The 14291-nt window shown below is 35.9% G+C and overlaps 5 protein-coding genes across 6 annotated transcripts; 1 reads left to right on the forward strand and 4 right to left on the reverse strand.

The window, feature by feature from the left end:
* Nucleotides 1-23: 23 nt before the first annotated feature.
* On the forward strand, nucleotides 24-1714 carry LOC110229013 (inactive serine/threonine-protein kinase/endoribonuclease IRE1-like). Its single transcript, XM_021027689.1, has 3 exons — nucleotides 24-673; nucleotides 742-1215; nucleotides 1302-1714. The coding sequence occupies exons 1-2, from the start codon at nucleotides 318-320 to the stop codon at nucleotides 926-928; spliced, it is 543 nt and encodes a 180-aa protein (XP_020883348.1). The 5' UTR covers nucleotides 24-317; the 3' UTR covers nucleotides 929-1215; nucleotides 1302-1714.
* On the reverse strand, nucleotides 1206-2987 carry LOC110229014 (calcium-transporting ATPase 8, plasma membrane-type-like). The gene is made up of 6 exons (XM_021027690.1): nucleotides 2896-2987; nucleotides 2564-2623; nucleotides 2284-2448; nucleotides 1955-2071; nucleotides 1759-1857; nucleotides 1206-1434 (listed from the first exon to the last, which is right to left on the reverse strand). The coding sequence occupies exons 3-6, from the start codon at nucleotides 2440-2442 to the stop codon at nucleotides 1273-1275; spliced, it is 537 nt and encodes a 178-aa protein (XP_020883349.1). The 5' UTR covers nucleotides 2443-2448; nucleotides 2564-2623; nucleotides 2896-2987; the 3' UTR covers nucleotides 1206-1272.
* On the reverse strand, nucleotides 2954-5916 carry LOC110229009 (AMP deaminase-like). The gene is made up of 10 exons (XM_021027685.1): nucleotides 5426-5916; nucleotides 5087-5277; nucleotides 4837-5002; nucleotides 4325-4503; nucleotides 4175-4226; nucleotides 3929-4056; nucleotides 3665-3844; nucleotides 3521-3588; nucleotides 3124-3324; nucleotides 2954-3006 (listed from the first exon to the last, which is right to left on the reverse strand). Exons 1-9 carry the CDS (start codon nucleotides 5769-5771, stop codon nucleotides 3174-3176), a joined length of 1461 nt encoding a protein of 486 aa, XP_020883344.1. The 5' UTR covers nucleotides 5772-5916; the 3' UTR covers nucleotides 2954-3006; nucleotides 3124-3173.
* Nucleotides 5917-6494: 578 nt separating this feature from the next.
* LOC9317642 (ammonium transporter 2) lies at nucleotides 6495-9479 on the reverse strand. The gene is given in 6 exon segments (XM_002881530.2): nucleotides 6495-6764; nucleotides 6767-7127; nucleotides 7261-7364; nucleotides 7497-7782; nucleotides 8690-8980; nucleotides 9075-9479. Coding segments are annotated over 6 exon segments (1425 nt in total). The 5' UTR covers nucleotides 9387-9479; the 3' UTR covers nucleotides 6495-6693.
* Nucleotides 9480-11153: 1674 nt separating this feature from the next.
* On the reverse strand, nucleotides 11154-13409 carry LOC9317643 (putative Myb family transcription factor At1g14600). 2 transcript variants are annotated; one of them, XM_021030172.1, is made up of 5 exons: nucleotides 12700-13409; nucleotides 12467-12543; nucleotides 12288-12324; nucleotides 12087-12216; nucleotides 11154-11957 (listed from the first exon to the last, which is right to left on the reverse strand). In XM_021030172.1, the coding sequence occupies exons 1-5, from the start codon at nucleotides 12929-12931 to the stop codon at nucleotides 11387-11389; spliced, it is 1047 nt and encodes a 348-aa protein (XP_020885831.1). In that variant the 5' UTR covers nucleotides 12932-13409; the 3' UTR covers nucleotides 11154-11386. The 2 variants fall into 2 exon arrangements, with proteins under 2 accessions (XP_020885831.1, XP_020885832.1); XM_021030173.1 differs by having other exon boundaries at nucleotides 12087-12198; nucleotides 12700-13407.
* Between the last annotated feature and the right edge of the window lie 882 nt (nucleotides 13410-14291).

Raw genomic sequence — 14291 nt, forward strand, 5'->3', positions numbered from 1 at the left:
CATACGCCCCTTCCCAATCAGACAAATTTGTTTCTCAACCAGTCGAGGAATCTGAACCAGTCGATGAATCTGAATCATTCGATGAATATGAATCAGTCGATGAATATGAATCATTCGATGAACCTGAACCAGTCGATGAACGAAACGAGGATGGAGATAATGGTAGACAGACCACGTCAGTTGTTCTTCAAAAACTTGTGTTCATTGTGGACGAGGATGAAAAACCAGGAAATGCAGAAGATCCCGGAAATGAGACAGTTGCAGATGCATCTAAACCAGCTAAGGATGGGCCCAACGAATTAGCCATTTCTTCAAAGATGACAATTCCACACAGAAGAGATGGCGTTGTTTTCATGGGTATTTTGGGAACATACCGTCTCGTACCAGTAGTGCGGCTGAATCCATCTCTCTCTAGTGAAGATGAGATAGAAAATGAGAGGAAGCTACTATGTGAATCAGACACACATGCTAATATCATTAGGTACTATGGATTGAAGAAAGTGGACAATTTCTCCTATCTGTGCCTAGAAAGGTGGGTGTGCTGTTTAGATGATTTGACACGCTTTGCTAAGAAAAAGTTGCAAGAAGAACCGGATTCACTAGATGAGATAATAGATGGTCAGTTGTGGACAGAGATTGGAATTCCTGCACCTTTGATGATACAACTTATGAGGTATTTTATTATCTTGTTTGATGCATAATTATTGATATTATTAATTAATTGTTTGCTTTGTGATCCAGGAACGTAGTTTCTGCAGTGAATCATTTGCATAGCAAGCAAATAATTCACCGCAATCTGACGCCGGAAAATGTTCTTATATGCAAGGAGGGGAAGAAAATTGTTGCAAAACTGTCTGGTCTAGGCAAAAGCGCAGAGATTGGATTAACTTCCAAAAGTAAGTGTTTGATCAAACATTTTAGGTTTTAATTTTCTTTTTTTTTTGTTATAAAATTATATTTACACATTGCAGATTTTGGAGATGCCAATTGGCGAGCACCGGAGCAATTGAAGAATAGTAAGGAATCTGATTCTACTAACTTGTTTCAGCTGGGATGCATATTATTCTATGCGTTTACTGGGCATCATCCGTATGGAGATGAGAAGGTCCGTGGAAACAATATTCGACAAAGCTCGAGAGTGAAAGTGATTACCTCTCTCTTAAAGAATTGTGAAGCTGCATGTCTCATCACCAATCTGCTGGAGCGGAATCAAGGGTAATTTATTTGATTTAGATTCTAATTTAGATTTACTTGACAAATGTTGTTTCTAATTTATTGGTTTTGTGGGTTTGTATTTGCAGTAGTTGCAGTATTACTGCTTCCGACGCGGTTCAACATCCCTTTTTCTGGGATTCTGACAGGAGACGCAACTTCTTGAGAGACTCCACTGAGTACATAATGAATCTGGATGCTTCTGCTCAAGTCATAAAGGACCTGCATGCAAGAGTAGGGTGGAATTATGCTGGTTGGAATAAACTCCTGGATGCGGATCTTGTCAGTCACATGGTGGCCATGGGCGGTAATTACAATTACAACTACGTAAAAGACTTGCTAAGGTTCATTAGAAACGTGATTTCTCACTACAGAGAGTTTCCATCTGAAATCCAGGTTTGTCTTTCTCCTTATCTCATTTTGACATTGTCAGAAACACAAACTAAGTTTAGAAACTTTATCAGTCGATGAACCTGAATCAGTCGATGAACCTGAACCAGTCCATAGCATTCTCTGCACTCGAGGAAAAAAGTGATCTTAACAAACCTTGACAACTGAGGCGAAGTTTTCATCCAAGATGATGATGTCCGAACTCTCCTTAGCCACTTCTGTACCAGCTATTCCCATAGCAAGACCAATATCTGCCTGCAAATTCACTCAGAGAGTCCAACACCAATGAGAAAATGAACAAAAGTATATTTTGACAGAGTCACATAACCAATTGTTTTGAGAATTTCTATACCTCGTGCAATGCAGGAGCATCATTTGTCCCATCTCCGGTAACAGCAACAACATGCCCTTGTCTTCTCAGAGATTGTACCAGCAGAAGCTTGTCATTGGGCGATAATCGGCCCATAACCTTCACAAGTAAAGTAAACAAGTCAATTTCCATTTAGGCTGTTACTACTATATCATATTTACAATAACTGATGCATCTGATGTTCAGGGAGAATATGTGTATTAAAAGCCTGAAGACAGGCCCCACCTCTACATGGAATAAGACTAGGACATTCCAATTACATATCAACGCATTCAAACTAAGGAACTGGGAAGTAATGCTGTGAAAAGTACCGATATTTTGTCACTAATCTTGTCCCTTTCTGCATCGGTCATTGCGCGGAATGATTTTCCTTCAATGAGAGTGGGTTCGGAGGCATCCGCATCTGAAGTTAATATTCCACACTCCAAAGCAATATCCCTAGCAGTTTGGACGTTGTCACCAGTAACCATACGGACCTGAACATAAACAAATATCATTAAGTAATCATGCAGCGTTATTAACAGGCTAACAAATAAAATATTGCCATGGGCATTTCTGGCTCTTTAAAATATGATAGAACAAAAGAAGTACCTTGACACCAGCATTTTGACACAACTGAACTGAATCTTTGACTCCTGGTCTACAGGGATCCTGTGCACATTTCAACATTTCGATAAGAAACATTACCAAGTATATTGCAGGACATGACATGCGGGTGGTTGTCTGATATATAACAAAAATGTGCCTACAAATGCATATATGGAGTACTATGCAATGTGAAGTGAAAAATTGAAAGCGATCTCAAAGGACAAGAGCCACACTACCACAAAGTATATATTTGACTAATCCCCGGATAAACCACATTGTACATTAAGAACCAAATTGAAGTAAAACGTACATAAACAAACCAAATCAATCCTCACCTTTATGCCAACAATAGCTAGTAAAATAAGGTCATCCTCCGGGAGTACACATTTTTCCAGTTCTTCACCTGCTGGAACCTTTTCAGCTTCATAGGTTCCGAAATACAGTGCCTGGGAACATCAAAGAAATTGAGTGGGCTAAGCATCATGATAACCCAAAGATAAATCACAGATTCATACAGATATGCCCTATTTTTAGAGGGTTAAAGAATTGGACTTTTCACAAACCTTCTCTTCCGTCATTGGTGCCACATTACCATCCTCAATTACTAGAGTATTCAATTACCTTGGATAAGATTATCCTGTTTAAGGAAAATTTCCCTAAGCCTACTTTGACCACAAGGATTATACTTTAGGTTGAACTTATCAAAACGATGAAAGGTACTTTTGTCTGCATGAACATCCAAAAGGTCGACGTTCAGGTCATATCTGTGCAAAGTTCAAACAAAAGGAAGAAGGTTTATTTCTTCATTGTCATGGTAAAAATGGGAAAAAAAAATGCAATACAGGCAATCTGCGGTGCGCAACAACCAGGGGCTCCTAAGAGAGTAATCTAATAGTCTTGGAGCCATCAAATTCAGATTGAACTAAGTTGGGAATGTTTAGAAGTTGGAAATGTAATTACCCAGTCAGATCCAGGCTCTCAAAAACTTCTCTCAAGGTCAAATATGTTCCATCTCGGAATATTACAACCTGTATAGAGGAGCAAGAAATTTATCATATCAACAAATTATATACTATCCTAAAACATATGGTTTGCAATTGTTACCTCATCGGGTTCTTTCCGGAGCTTTGACTTGATAAACCTTAAAAGGTGTTTCTGGTTCATGCAAGCTGAATGATGCACATGAGTGTCGACTTTCCTAACGTTATAAAAATCACGATGTGGTGCACTTTTTTGAGCAAGAAATTCTTTATCCGCATTAAGCATCAAATGGAGATTAAATTTCTGAAACAAGAAAAAAAGAGTCATACTGTTAACCAGACCAAACTTGCTTCTTGACATTTTTTCTTCTCTAAATAAAACTCTTGCCTGTTCTAGGAGCACTAGTCGACGATGACACAAAGTCCGGATGTTTCCTGCAGCTATGACTTTGAGTACGTGATGCAAGTCAGTGAAAAACGCTGTGGCATCAGCTACCGGGAAGAGCTCTTCTTTTGCTGGGAAGTATGAAACAGAACAAGGGTCAGTTTTTCGAAAAGTAAAAGAATGCAACCAAATCAACTTTCATGGGTACAGGCAAAAGAAGCATTAGAATTTCAATACTAATGCTCTTACTATCTTTATTTGCAAACACGTGGACTACCCCATCTTGCATCTCAAAATAATGCTGTAAAAACAAAGATTGGAAAGTTAAATTCATCAATGCATGGTGTTTGATGCATAATGCATGGTGTTTGATGACATATATAAGGAGTAATGACTCACATCAGATTTTCCCTGAGGATAGTGTGCAAATGGCTCTGTATTAGGCTTTGGAGTACTAGGATCAGATATGACTTCTTTTTCCCATGGTGCAACTGTTTCTTGGAAGACATACCTCTTCCGCAGTGCAAGACATTCTTGCAGACATTTATAGGCTTCAACTTCATCGGATGTTGGCACCTCTAAACAGAACATATGTAAAATCTGAATAAGAAATGTGTTGAACTCTAATTGTTTCAAGCTATAATTCATAAACTATACTTTAAGGATTCCAATGGCTCAGCTCCCACATAGAGTAAAGCCTTAATTGACCCTTGCTTGTCTCACTTAAGACTAGTTATATAATTATCTGTAACTCCACTTAATTACTTGCCACTAGAAAAAAACTTTTAAACTAGTGGGACTTACGAAACAAACATGTCATGATTTGTAACAACATGAAAAGAGCACTAAGAAAACAGAAACCAGAAGTTAGGCAAGATGACAGAACGAAAAAAAAAAGTGACCATTCTTACCAAGAGGAACATTAAGACGGACAAAGGTCTCTTGCTCTGGCTCCTTACGAAGAATATCAGCGGCAATAGGATCAGGCTGAACTCCATGTAAGTCACCAGACACACTGTGTGATCGAATCATACTTGAAGCAACCATAGATATTTGCTCTTCATTGGCATCTACAGGCTGCAAAAAAACGTCTTACTTGTAACTCCACCCCATTCAATCACAAAACATGGATTTGAAATATGATAAAATCAAGAAACTCACCAATTCATTGTTACCATTAGCTTGCAAGTAGGAAGCATCTAAACCCTCAGTATTAGTCAAATTATCATCATCATCAGATTCTTCCACACTCTCAAAAGCACTAGCACTAGCAACAGGGGATTTCGGAGAGATTGGTCTAACAAAGCTTCCAGTTTTCCTGATACTACTAGCTCCATGTACTGAAGCTCTCCCTGAAAAAAACAATCACAGACTATCTATCAGCATCATCAAAGGATTGCAATTGGAATCAAATAGCACTAAAACAACACTAAACCCGTAAAAGGATCAATTTTTATAATCCAAAATCTAATCTGATCGATTCAGGTTTGATTCTCGAACCTTCAGATGGCGTATGAAGCCTCGGGAGACCAGGAGGGATTTCATCGACATAAACGTGACCGTTGCTCCGACCTGTATCACCACCGCCGCCATCGGTAAAAGGAGTGGCATCTGGAAGAGAAGCAGGACTGCGACCGTATTGGTCAATACCCTTCCTTCTAACCTGGCTCCGCCGTCTCACCAAGGTAGGATTTTGAGGCTCGTCTCCTTCAGGGTTCTCTTTACGCTCCTTACCACGCTCAAGGACTAGATTCAGGGCCTTGAAATGCATGAAAAACCCAGAAACAGCAACGAAGGAAGCTCCAAAGAGAGCCGCGAGGGCAAGTTGGTAAATATTGGGTTCCATGAGTGACAGACACAATCAAAATCTGTGTGTGAGCTCAGGTCAGAAGAGAGAGTAAGACCACGATTTCGTTTTAGTGGCGATGGTGGGAGGTCAAGGTATCGTTGATATTTATAAGCCCACCGAGTGAAACCACGCCACTTGCAAAGGCTGGGTCTTTGAGAAAAGTTGAAACCTTTTATGCCTAAAAAGTAAAAACTAAAAAGTGTTGATAATTATAAACAAATAATTTCTTCGTTAGTGTTCAATTATTTCAGACACCAATTTTTGTTTTTATCTGTCCAAATTTTATTTTATTTATGTTTTGCTTTTATACGTGAAACTCTTCATATTTTAGAGTTTTTTTTTAAAAAAAAGGTTTTCATTTACTTATAAATATTGTACAAAATATTAAACGGAAACAAAGTTTCTTCTATATTCAACATTGACACTTACCAAGGCTCTTACCAAAAAAAAAAAAAAACATTGACACATCACAATCCCTAATTCTAAGAGAATAATAAGGTCAACACTTATCATTTTAAGAAAACTAGGTTTTGGGCCTTTTGGGCCTTTGGCATTAAGGGTGAATTAGATTCTCAAGAGAAGTATAGGTCTTAATATTAACTTGAGCCCAGATTACATATTGTGTTCACATTGGTTATTAACTTATTATTACTTATTAGCCAAATGACTTGAAGAAATTACTTTAACTGAATTTTAAAATGATCACAACTCACAAGCTAGTTTGTTCACGAACTCTATGTTTTCATTGTGAAGCATCATTTCAACAAAATTACAAATGGTTGTTAACTCCAAATACACCCCAAAAAACTGAAAAGTGAAGTTTTACCACCTATACAAAACACAAATAACTCATGCATATCTCTAATGTCACAAGGAAAACAATACACACAAAAAATAGCAAAAAGAAGAATAAGAAAAATCATAGAACAATGGTGACACCTCTAGCACCATGAACATAAGAAGGATGTGCAGCTTCTTGATCTCTCTCAACTGTTGCACATGCCTTGTAGCATCAAATTTCTCTCCATCTCCCCAAAGAGCATAAGCTTCTTCCCCATGCGCAGCGTCGTCTCCAATCCCGAGCTCTTCCTCAGCCATTCTCAATGGTATGAACACCCTAATAGCGAGTAGTATGATAGTCGTCGACACCACATTCCAGACGGCAATGAAGGCAGCTCCTGCCAACTGTTTCAAAAGCTGTTTGCCGCCATTGCGGCCGTAGAAAGCTCCATTGGTCTCTGGGAGAGGAAGTATCAAGACGCAGAGCTCAGGATGTGCAAACAAACCTGTCATTATTCCACCAAGTAAACCGGCCACGGCGTGTGTGTAAAACACCGCTAATGTATCATCCACCTGTTTTATTTTAATCCAATCAAAATATTACAGTTCAAATCATTCTTACATAAATCGATGTTACATAATCAACTTCAATTTGTTTATTTTTTGTTGGTTATGAAATTAAAGTGGGATTTATGATCTAATTTACCTTTTGAAGGAGAGCGGATTTCTTGTGAATGATCATCATAGAGGCCCATGGAACTGTTCCTGAGACTATTCCAACTATTATAGCAGCCCATGTTTGGATCAACCCTGCAATATATATATTTCATTTGTCAGTATAATAAATTAACCATGCAATATTAATAAGTTTCCACATAATTTAACTTTAATCATTAATAAACTTAGAGTAAACAAAAAACTTGAAAATAAGATGATTGAGACCTGCTCCGGGAGTGACGCCGGCTAGGCCAGTAACCATGCCTTGAATTGCTCCGATGACAGAAGGTTTGCCAAAGAAGATGACATCAAGTGTGGTCCATACAAGGAGGCTTGTGGCGGCTGAGAGGTTGGTGTTTAGCACCGCGATAGAGGAGGTTAAGTTGGCGGCGTAAGGAGCACCACCGTTAAATCCGGACCATCCCATCCATAGAAGCCCAGCTCCGGCAAGCATTAATAGAACATTGTTCGGTGGGAATCTTTCTCTGTCAGCCTTAGGCCTTGGTCCTACCTATAATAAGATCATGTCCACAAATCGTATTTAATCTAAGTAATAATCAAATCGATATCAACATGGTACGACTCTTAATTTCAACTAGCTAGTGTTTGCTTTTTAACTAACCATTTTTAGTTTCATTTTCTTCTGCAAGATTTTATATTTTTATTATGTGGAATATTATGTCGTCGTCAGTGGAATTGACTTGACTTTTACCATTTTGCTTATGTGCGACAAAACGCAGAATACAAGAAAAACAAATTAATTAGTTTATATTTATAAGATATAAAATGTAAAAACTGAACCAACCTCAATTATTTTGTGAATTTACTATTAGGCAAAAATTGATATTTTCAGTTGAGTGAGATCAATATTGAAGCGTTTCTCCCGCGTTATTTTATTCTCTAGATGCTTATTCAAAGATGATTGATTACTCTTCTCTAATTAATTATCTAAGTTTCTTATACAAATACCTCAAGATCGTGTTGTCAAATCCTAAATCGATTTGATTTAATTTTTCTACTACTTGGAAATTATTTACCTTTTGTTAGTGGACCAATCAATCATCGAACTTATTACTTATCTATATAAACTATGGGCCTTAAATACGTAATCATATCGAAAAAGCAAAACAAAACTTGGCAATTAAAGACCAGTCTACATCGAATTATTACTTGGAACTTTTTCCGAGACTATGTCATCTACCGACTACCGTACATTAATTTAATTCCAATATTTTCAACAGACATCAATATATAAAAACCATCTTATTCTTCAATCTTCTTATTTTATTTCTAGTAATAATAACCAAATATCAAATAATAGCCTGAGAATTTAAATCCAAGCTTAGTTTCCCTAACTAAATAAACTAACCTCTAACAACTAAAGAAACTCTGAATTTGAAAATTTCAGATAAACGTACCCAGTAAGCGGCGACGAATCCGGCGACACCGGAGGAGAGATGAATAACATATCCGCCGGAGTAATCAATAACTCCCCACTGATACAGAAACCCACCTCCCCAAATACTATAAGCTCCAACTGTATAGCTAAAGATCAGCCACAATGGCACAAACGCCATCCAAGCTTTAATATTCATCCTCCCCAACACCGATCCCGCCACTAATATCGTCGTTATCGCCGCGAACGTGAACTGAAAATACACCAACGTCGCCATTGGAAAATAAGGCGCCGGCACATTACTGTTTGGGATCTGTTAAGAAACCAAAATTAAAAAAAAATCAAATCAAATTCTCATTCAGGCATTTTATCGAACACTTTGTGTGCAAATAGCCAAAATTCAAAACCTTGGCTTGTTCCTTGAGGTATCCTTGGTCAAAAGCTGGACCACCTTTGCCCCAAAACGGCAAAAGCTCATCTCCAAAAGCCATTTTGTAACAGAGGAGGACCCAACAGAGAAGAACGGCGGCGAAAGCATAAAGAGCCATAAAAGCTGAATTTACAGCCCATTTCTTCTTGACGATGGAGGCATAGAGGATAACAAGACCTGGCATACTCTGTAAACCAACCAGAGTCGCCGCCGTGAGCTGCCACGCGTTGTCTCCTTTGTTGAGCCATTCAGGTACCGCCGGCAAGCTTGGATCGTAAGCTCCGGCCATTTTTTTTTAATTCTCTCTCTTTCTCTCCCGGAGTTGATGAACTTTTTTTTGGATTTGTGATGTTTATAGTCAATGGTACGAATTTTTGTGTAGGTGTGAAAACCTTTAATTATAATAATGTGTGTAAAATAGACAAGACACAAGTTGGGTTTGGTGTTTTGTTTGTACATTTTGATGGAGAAAAGTCTTCGAAGGTTTGATGGATATGTTTCTCATTCTTCAATTCTAGTCTTGTTATTTCAATGAAGCTTCTTAATTTCTTTGTGTAAATTACTAGGAGAATTAAAAACATACTATAAGACAATTTAAAAGACAAATTTGGTATACAAAAAAAAACAAACAAATTGGGATAAGATGTGGACCTTGATTTTTATTGATCATATAAGTCATTGCAAATTTAATATTTTTTTAATTGAGTTAAAATAAATCATTCATATTATTTCTAGGATAAATATGTTAAGAGGACTTTTATCTCGTCGTAATTGCGTGTGACAAGGAGATTGATCCGTGTATTACAAGGACTAATTTGGCAAAAAGATTACCTGCTTCATATTTTGTTTTTAATATCATAAAATGTAAATAAAACGGGTACAGCATAAAAAGTTATGTTTACACCCCCTTTTACCACTAGGAGACTTTCATTTCATGCATTTGCTCTCAAGGCAAAAGAAAAAAAAATTGTATATTTCAAAAATTAGTTAGTTTGGATGCTGAAGTGGAGAAGTTAATCTTCCCTTACCAAAAAAAATTGACTAGGTATGTAGAAGTAGAAATCTGTACATACGGCCAAAATTTTGGGTACTTTCGTTCGTCAAATTTGATCGTGCGGCCATGTTTAATACTGAAGAAGTTGACCAGGTACACATCGAATGTTTAAGAAGCAAAGATTCCATTGTTTGTCTAAATATTGATACTGTATCAGTGTATCCAATCAAACATCCGGAGATCCCAAGGTTTTTTGTTAATCTTTTTGGAAAATCAAAATTGATATGATACTTGGTCGAACGTTGTATTTGGCACGTCGAATCAAAATTATACAACAGTTTCAACTCTCAACCTTACTATTAACGACGTCATTATCATATTGATATATATGTATATATATATAGGTGCCACCATATTATACAATAAATTAAACTATTAGAGATTCAATAAGATCCATGCTCTTAGATTGATTGAACGAAAATAATTACCGAGTCATGGGTCAACCAATTTTACACAGTTGAAATAAGTTCCCTATCAAATACTATTAAACATATACAATAAACATTTCACGAGATAAATTTACATAGAATAATAAACTCAAAAGATTTGATGATTTGTGACCTTTTGCTATAGTTTTTTGTACTGCGATCTTTGAAAATAACCCCTTTTAAAATATATTTTACAAAAAAAAGTGAGTTGTGTCGCATTGTTTAAATATTAATCCTGTTCATAGTAAAACCTCAGAAATTTTGGCTTTAGATTTGCAAAATGTAAAAATGTTTCACTATGTTTCTAAAGAAGGGTGAGAAATGAGTGAAGATGGATTTTGGAAAATATTAAAAACACCATCAACCGTAACATGTTGTTGGAATTACAAAATTGGATCCATGTGCTGTTTGGATAATTACGAAACCAAATTTTTTGTACTATTTACGTAAAAATCTCATATATAGATGAACGAACACCAGCAGAGATACTCTAATCGATGTATACAAATTTACGTAAATTTGTTGTATATATATAATTTTCATATAGTATATTGCTATGAGAGCTAGACAGACAAATTAAAGATCGAATCACTATGATGTGGCTAGTAACATAAGTTATATATGTGATGATACAAGTTGGCGGTATCAAACAAACTCAAGACCGTTAATATAATCAAACATTTTTGTTTCCTTTCTAATAATTAAGAAAATACATAATTAATGATAAACAACAACGACACTGAATATTAAGATATCAGTAAGTACCTCAAGATCTCACTTAGAATTTGTCTCATTCTTAAATATAATTCATAGAGTCAGATCGAGAGTACTTGCCTGACCAATCTTAACCGTCCGATCCTCTTCATCTTTCTTGATCAGTCGGCTCTTTTTCCACGAAGACGACCCTGGACATAGCGACAAGGACAACGTTTGATCCGTTGTTGTTGTTGCTGTTTCTGTCTCTTCCAAAATTGTCTTCTCGGGTTGTCGTAGCTTAAGAGATAGATCAAGATCAAGATCGATGCTCGTACTTGCGTTTCTTTTGCCTGTTGTCTTGCTAAAATAAGCATGATTAGTGCTCTCTTCAACACCAATATGGAACTTTTGAAAAGTTCTTGAGTGTCCTTGCATGCTGTTGAATGTGACTGGATTGGTCCGTTCTTGATGATCGTGTCTTAGTTTCGGTAAGTGATTAGAAATTGAAGAAGAGTAGATATTCTTGAAAGACCTGTTGTTAGTCCAATATTCACTACCACGGATGTTATTGCTAACCGATGAGCTGCGGATTAAACCGGGCCTAATTTGTTCTATCAAACTCCGGTCTGTTCCGTGAGAGCTAGAGTTCCACAAAGAAGCATTTGAAAATTTACTTCCATATCTACAAAAAAAAAAAAAAAAAAAAAAATTGAAGACTATTAATTTAGATTATTAAAACGGAACATCAATCATATTAAAAAACACAAAAGATTTAAAATTTGCAAAAAAAAAAATATAAAAAATTATCAACCTGAATGGAGAATCATAGTTACGATTATAGCCTCGGAACATCGGTAGCTGACTTAGTTTATAAATATTTCGATCTGTGGAAGTCTCGAAGAGATGTTTGTGATCAGCTATAGCTGCCAACAATTTAAACCCTACTTTAATTTATTGGCATATACATGTATAAGCTTGATAACTGATGAACTCAAATAGAAAGAATCAATACCTTGACCTTGATCATCTATCTTCTTGCTTCTGTACATCTAAAATTTTCCAATTCACAATTTAGTAAGATTTTTTTTCTAATTTCAATGATTCTTTCATACAAAATCAAAAAATACAACGTATAGGTACATCTTAGATGCATATATGTAGAATATAAGGATGTGTATATAGATCAAATACCTGTAGATGGCTCTTGACATGAGCAATACTAAGCCCTTTGATGTTCATCATCTGACGAACCAACTTTGGAGTTGCTCCTATACATAACAAAACACAAGATCATAATAAAATAAAAAGGAAAGCTACTGAGATTTTGACCAATAGTTAACCTAAGAATAACTAAGAAATTGGTTAAGCTTTTATATATGTGTGGAAGAGGTGATGAAGGATGAAGTTAGTAGTTACGGACGTACTTTCTTGACCTCCAAGCCTCTCAACCGCGCGGACAAAGCGAAGATGAAGATCAGGAGTCCACCGTAGTCGAGGGACTTTAGATCTCACATAAGGCCTAACCTTCGTCTTCTTGTCGCTCTCTTCCACTGTACTATTGCTTGAAACCTTACTCTCTTCACCTTCTTCTTCTTCCTCCGCCTCCTCCTCGTCTTCTCTGTTAGTCTTCTCGCCTCCCTCCATACTTGGAATCATTTTTACTTCTTATTTTCAGGAGAAAAATAGAAAGTATATGGTAAAGGGAGATATGAAGGTTCTTGGCGTAGCTAGATAAAGGTTTTGGAAGAAGTGGATAGATCAGATCCTTTGGTTTGACATGAAAGAGATAAAAGACAAGATGAATTCTGCTTAGTTCAAAGCATGGAGATTTGTCTGTGTCGATGAGAAACCCTAGATCAAGATACACTTATGATTCTCTCTCTCTTCCCGGAGCATGTAGACAAACCCTCACCTAAATCTTGTTGCATATGTTAAAAAGTGTTCTTTTCTGTTCACAGCTAATTGATTTTGGCTCTTTTCTTCTATAGACAGCTCTATATATAAATAGTTGTATATTTTAATATATGTATGCATATTAATATATTAAGCAATGGAGGGAGAAAACTACTATTATTATAAACGAGAAAAATTGTTATTTATGCCCTTAACATGCCAACAAATTACAAGTAACACTTATTTTATATTATTGTTCACCAAGGCTAAAAACGATGAATGTGATAGAAATTAGGCTATACTATATAAGCTTATTCTTAGTATAGTCTTAGATTGCCTTAATTCGTCAAAGAAACATTTCGATTACAAAGATCGATATAAATAAAATTCATGTATCGGAACCAACAGCCTATGAATGACATTAATTAGTATAACTGTTATTTGCGTTTAGAAGAAAACAAAACACGAAGAATTTTAATTTTTATACCGTGATGCAGTTTCTAGGAAAAATAATTAAATACTAAATCGAATCCACAAAATTATACTAATATACATCAGAGTAGTTTTGTCGGAATTAGTATTTGAACTTGAAAAAAGACTTTTGTCAATTAATGTTCAAAGTCATTGAAGATCTTTTCTTAAGTCCTTCGATTTAAATGTAATTAATTTTAACTTAACTTTCTTTTCTTTTCATCTGTTTTTTTTTGTTGCAAATTTATTTTGATCCTCAATGATTTAAGAGCATCCACAGTAGAAATTTCTCACCAAATCTTTCAATAATATTGAAAAGAAAAATAATAAAAAAGAAGAGTGAAAAAAGAGAATCGATTCTCAAATGAGAACATAACCTCTCTACAGACTCCTTTCACACATCGCAATATTTGATTGGGTTTGATATTTTTTTTTACTTTTTAATTAAAATAACAATTAAATTGTATTTAAAACAATAAAATGATATTTTTATAGAGTCTCTACCACTGTTGATGCTCTAAAGGATCAATACATGACATTAATAAATTTATACAAAATATTAATTTATCTAAGTGAACTGTCTATACAAGAAAAGAAGTTTTGTAATTAAAATATTTTTGATCCTTCTCTCATTTCTATGTAGTGTCCCGTA

Source organism: Arabidopsis lyrata, assembly GCF_000004255.2.
Source record: "Arabidopsis lyrata subsp. lyrata unplaced genomic scaffold ARALYscaffold_4, whole genome shotgun sequence".
Lineage (NCBI taxonomy): Eukaryota > Viridiplantae > Streptophyta > Magnoliopsida > Brassicales > Brassicaceae > Arabidopsis > Arabidopsis lyrata.

Excerpts from the sequence above, each read along its gene's own strand:
- LOC110229014 (XM_021027690.1), bottom strand. The coding sequence starts at position 2,442 with ATGGTTACTGGTGACAACGTCCAAACTGCTAGGGATATTGCTTTGGAG. Across the intron at positions 1,858-1,954 it reads ATGCTCCTGCATTGCACGAG|GCAGATATTGGTCTTGCTAT; the intron begins GTATAGAAATTC and ends GTGAATTTGCAG. Across the intron at positions 1,435-1,758 it reads ACTTCGCCTCAGTTGTCAAG|GTCCTTTATGACTTGAGCAG; the intron begins GTTTGTTAAGAT and ends TCTTGCATGCAG.
- LOC9317643 (XM_021030172.1), bottom strand. The coding sequence starts at position 12,931 with ATGATTCCAAGTATGGAGGGAGGCGAGAAGACTAACAGAGAAGACGAG. Across the intron at positions 12,544-12,699 it reads GAGGCTTGGAGGTCAAGAAA|GAGCAACTCCAAAGTTGGTT; the intron begins GTACGTCCGTAA and ends TGTTATGTATAG. Across the intron at positions 12,325-12,466 it reads ATGTCAAGAGCCATCTACAG|ATGTACAGAAGCAAGAAGAT; the intron begins GTATTTGATCTA and ends GGAAAATTTTAG.
- LOC110229009 (XM_021027685.1), bottom strand. The coding sequence starts at position 5,771 with ATGGAACCCAATATTTACCAACTTGCCCTCGCGGCTCTCTTTGGAGCT. Across the intron at positions 5,278-5,425 it reads GCTTCATACGCCATCTGAAG|GGAGAGCTTCAGTACATGGA; the intron begins GTTCGAGAATCA and ends TGTTTTTTTCAG. Across the intron at positions 4,057-4,174 it reads CGTGTTTGCAAATAAAGATA|CAAAAGAAGAGCTCTTCCCG; the intron begins GTAAGAGCATTA and ends CATACTTCCCAG.
- LOC110229013 (XM_021027689.1), top strand. The coding sequence starts at position 318 with ATGACAATTCCACACAGAAGAGATGGCGTTGTTTTCATGGGTATTTTG. Across the intron at positions 674-741 it reads TTGATGATACAACTTATGAG|GAACGTAGTTTCTGCAGTGA; the intron begins GTATTTTATTAT and ends TTTGTGATCCAG.